The following is a 4,225-nucleotide window of genomic DNA, read 5'->3' as shown; positions in this document are numbered from 1 at the left end:
ATTGTAATAGTTGGGTGAATGTATAAATGCAATCATCCAAAGATTGACTAGAATGTAAACAAAAAAAATAGTTGTTTTGAAAATTGTAATAACACAATTTAATCCCTAAGACATTACAACTATTTCAACACTCATTTGAAGAAAATCTAAGAAAATTTAACAAAATACATGAAAATAAGTACCAGTTGTGTACTGTAAGGAATTAAGAAATCACATTGCTAGAACTGAAGTGTGAGATTAAAAACTGTCCAGAAAAACAGTTTTTATTTACAACACTCGGTAAGTTCTAGTGCGAGCGACTACCAGTGGGCGAAGCTCCGAGGAACTACTCAATCAACCGGGCAGGTCTATCTGCCGGCAGTACCGGAAATCACCACGATTGCCGCATCCCTGTTTTACTATTCATGTTCGAAGCTCCTCGACACCGGTCCCCGTTATTCCCTTCAAACTTCCCTCTCTGCCTCGATTTATAAGGAATCAACCGCGCAACTTTCTAGCAAGGTCAAGAATATAAAGTGGAACCCTGCGAGATGCACCATGAGGCCTGCAATCTCTCAAATTCATACTTAAAACCAACCACAGCCACGGCTTGCACAAACAACTCCTCAAGACAATATAGCCTCGACCAATCCCAAATTTGGCGTGGGTACAGAGCACAAACCAAAGGCAACAGACCGCCACATCACTCCACGGCAGCTCAAACCAGGGATCACGCCAGTCCACGACACGCACACAACACCTTGGCATTTCTAGGCTTTCGACTCTTGGCAGGCACCAGGATACTCTCCCAGTCCTCCCAGTCCTCGTCCCCCCTGGTCCTCGTCCTTCAGCTCCAGCCCACCCTTCTTCCTGCGTGTCCACTCGCGACCTCGACTTTCTCCTCCCGAGCCCTGTCGTCGCCTTCTCTCGTGTCCACTCTGCCTGTTCGCTGCCGCTGCTCGAGTGTTGCGTGCGTGTGGTGGTGCAGTTCGGGGCGACATGAGTACGGAGAAGGAGCGCGAGAGCTATGTGTATATGGCGAAACTCGCCGAGCAGGCGGAGCGTTACGATGGTGCGTGCATGTGCGCGTGCTTTGTTCTTGATTTTTGGAGTTGGAGTTTATTTCCTTATCGTTTCCTGTCGTCGCTGTTTTCGAGGGGATGGCGTTGTTTTGATGGAATTTTTTCGAGGCGCTCTGTTTGGCCGGACGATAGTGGTGGTGAAGGCAGAAGTTGGGTTTCGTAGTGGCCGAAGTGCATCCATTTGTGTCGTCCGGGCTTTATATGGAGACAGCGGGTGACGCGTTGCGTAATCGCGAGGTTTTGCTGTGCCGCAATGTTTGGCGATTGGGGTGTAATTGTCTAATGCGGGTGAAGAGGGATGCGTGATGGTCTTTAGGTCCGTTTTCGGGATTTGCATCCATGTGATGTGTGCAGCGAAGTAGCGAGGCCTGTGGTTGGCGAGGGTGGAGTGTCCCAGTTTGTTTGTTTCTTGATGCGTTGTGCGACAGGGCAACCGTGGGAGCGTCGCGCCTGGCTTGGTTTCTTGAGGCAGCGAAATGAAGTAGAGGTGGTGAGCGTGGGATGGTTAGCACTTCCTTGGCGTGGCGATTATGATTTTCGTCTTCGGCAGGGGCAGGGGCAGGGGCAGGGGCAGAGTCTGTATTTCTTGGTCTCCTGGACGCATGCGGTGTGTTGGAACGGTTTTAGGTTGGTGTGGAGAGCAGTGTAGCGGCGCGGTAGCGGAGAATGTGGTGATTGTGTTGTGACGGAAGGATCGCCGCTAGGGTTGCCACTGGGTGTGACGAGAGTGTTTGCAGTTGGGAGGCAGAGACGTGAGTGCGGTTGGGCCCGGTGGGCGGCGGTTGTGTTGGTGGATGATGGAGCGTGTGGTGCGTTTTGTGAATTGCAGAGATGGTGGAGTCGATGAAGAAAGTGGCGAAGCTTGACGTGGAGCTGACGGTGGAGGAGCGCAATCTGCTGTCTGTGGGTTACAAGAACGTGATTGGAGCCCGGAGGGCGTCATGGCGGATCATGTCGTCGATCGAGCAGAAAGAGGAGAGCAAGGGCAACGAGCAGAACGTGAAGCGGATCAAGGAGTACAGGCACAAGGTGGAGGAAGAGCTTTCGAAGATTTGTCAGGACATACTGACGATCATCGACGAGCACTTGATTCCGTCGTCGAGCACGGGCGAGTCAACGGTGTTCTACTTCAAGATGTACGTGATGTCCTGAGCGGATGAAGTGGGGAGTGATTGGGAAGGAATGTGTGGTGTACTTTGCGTGTTATTGCAATGTGCACCGTGGAGGCGCAGTACCCCGGTTTGGGGGTGGTATGCCTGGTACGACCGCGGTCGTGCATGGAGGTGATGGTGGTGATGAGGCGCGTGGTTTGGGACGGCCTGACGAGCAGGGGGCTTTGGTGTAGGGGGGATGAAAGGTTTCGGCGAAGTTGTGGCAGTGCCGTGAACCGGTTGGGCATTTGAGTGTGTAGGTGGCGGTGCGGGTGTTGTGGCGTCAGTTGGTGGAAGTGTTTTTTTTTTTTTTTTTTTTTTTTTTTTTGTGTGTGTGTGTTGTGTTTGCTGAGGTGGTGATGGGGTGGATATGTGATGGGCGGGATATCAGGAAGGGTGATTACTATCGGTATTTGGCGGAGTTCAAGACCGGGAATGAGAGAAAAGAAGCCGCCGACCAATCTTTGAAGGCGTACCAGGTGCGATGCACAGGATGACATGGTGTGCAGTTGGGGACGGAGTGAGTTTGTGGAGATGGATAGATATGTGGCGCAGGCTGGGTAGAAAGTCGGCGTTGGACGTCGAGGCAGGGAGTGACGTATGTGTGTTGTGCGCGGGGGTTGCGAGGAGATCTGAAATGTGAGGTGCGATGTATGTGCGCAGGCCGCGTCGAACACAGCTACGACGGATTTGGCGCCCACGCATCCGATCCGACTGGGGCTGGCGTTGAATTTTTCGGTGTTTTATTACGAGATTTTGAACTCCCCCGAGCGGTAAGAGTGGCTGTGTGGCATGCGGCGAAGCGGTTGAGGGTGATTGTGGAGGCGTGGATGGAACGTGGGCGTGGGATGGATGGGTGGATAGCATGTGTGTGGGGGCGTGGTGGATTCATGGTTGTGGTGGTCCGCAATGCTGAAACGGGGTGTGGTGGTGTGAGATTTCAGAGCATGCCATTTGGCGAAGCAAGCGTTTGATGAGGCGATCGCGGAGCTGGATACGTTGAGCGAGGAGTCGTACAAGGACAGCACGTTGATCATGCAGCTACTAAGGGACAACCTGACTCTGTGGACGTCGGATCTGCAGGAGGAGGGAGGTGGGTAGACGTGTGGCGCGGTGCAGTGGTTTGCGGGTGGATGGATAGGGAGAGGGGGTGTGGGTTGTGCGTTGGTGGGAGTGTGTAGCGGGCGTGTGATGTGTGTGAGGAGGTATGGGTGGTTGAGGGCGTGTGCTTTGACGGGGTGGTGGGTGTTTCGGAAGGCAGTGTGGTGGGCGGGAGAGTGTTGGACTTGGTGCTGAGTTGTGGCAGCGTTGTGTTCAGGTGACGACCAACCTAAGGGAGACGACATGAGGCCCGAGGAGGCAGAGGTAATGCAGGGTTGAGTACGTGCGTGCACGTGTGTTGGGGCTGGTAGTAGCGCATTGGTGGTTAGGCGGGATGTATGTGGTGCGGGGAGGCGCGGAGGTGGGTGTGGCACGTTTGTGATGGTGGGTGTGGTGCGATTGTGGATGCAGTGACGACGGGGAATGTAAATGCGGAGGAAGGTCGTGACGTGGTCGGGTCGGGTCGGGCGATGTGCGGCTGCGAGCTGGACATTGTCCGTTATTGGTCTTTTGCGTAGGTTGTGGTGTGTGAAGAGGAGCTGTGCATAGTGTTTTGGGAAAAGATGCTAAAGTCTAAGGGAGCCAAGTATTGAAAGGAAGGATGCCTTCAAACACTGGTGTTCGGTAATATATGATAAGATGTGGGAGCGGGATGGTTGTTGTCCTTGCTGCGCGGTTCGCCAACGAGGTTGTTGTGTGGGCATGTATCCTTGGCGTGGTGGTCGTGTCGTGCATTGGTCGTGGTCATGTGGAGAAGAATGTTGAATGAGTATGGCAGGAGGCTTTGGGTGGCGAGTTGGAGCGTCGAAGTACCCGCTTTCTGACACGAGTGGGGAATAGTGGGTGTGCACTCCGAAGCGAATGGCCAGCCCGACAAGCTGGCAAGTGGGGGGGGGGGGGGTAGCAATGCAT

The 4,225-nt window shown here is 53.6% G+C and overlaps 1 protein-coding gene across 2 annotated transcripts; it reads left to right on the top strand.

Moving 5' to 3' along the window:
• Nucleotides 1-863: 863 nt before the first annotated feature.
• LOC112287935 (14-3-3 protein 7) lies at nucleotides 864-3,997 on the top strand. Of its 2 annotated transcripts, none has more exons than XM_024531580.3 (7): nucleotides 864-1,051; nucleotides 1,891-2,197; nucleotides 2,604-2,691; nucleotides 2,876-2,985; nucleotides 3,157-3,305; nucleotides 3,531-3,577; nucleotides 3,725-3,997. In XM_024531580.3, the coding sequence occupies exons 1-7, from the start codon at nucleotides 979-981 to the stop codon at nucleotides 3,725-3,727; spliced, it is 777 nt and encodes a 258-aa protein (XP_024387348.1). In that variant the 5' UTR covers nucleotides 864-978; the 3' UTR covers nucleotides 3,728-3,997. The 2 variants fall into 2 exon arrangements, with proteins under 2 accessions (XP_024387348.1, XP_090109834.1); XM_090253708.1 differs by lacking the exon at nucleotides 864-1,051 and adding an exon at nucleotides 1,305-1,551.
• The last annotated feature ends 228 nt before the right edge of the window (nucleotides 3,998-4,225 follow it).

Source organism: Physcomitrium patens, chromosome 10 (genome assembly GCF_059467195.1).
Source record: "Physcomitrium patens ecotype Gransden chromosome 10, ASM5946719v1, whole genome shotgun sequence".
Taxonomy (NCBI): domain Eukaryota; kingdom Viridiplantae; phylum Streptophyta; class Bryopsida; order Funariales; family Funariaceae; genus Physcomitrium; species Physcomitrium patens.
This window is presented reverse-complemented; position numbering and strand designations above follow the sequence as displayed.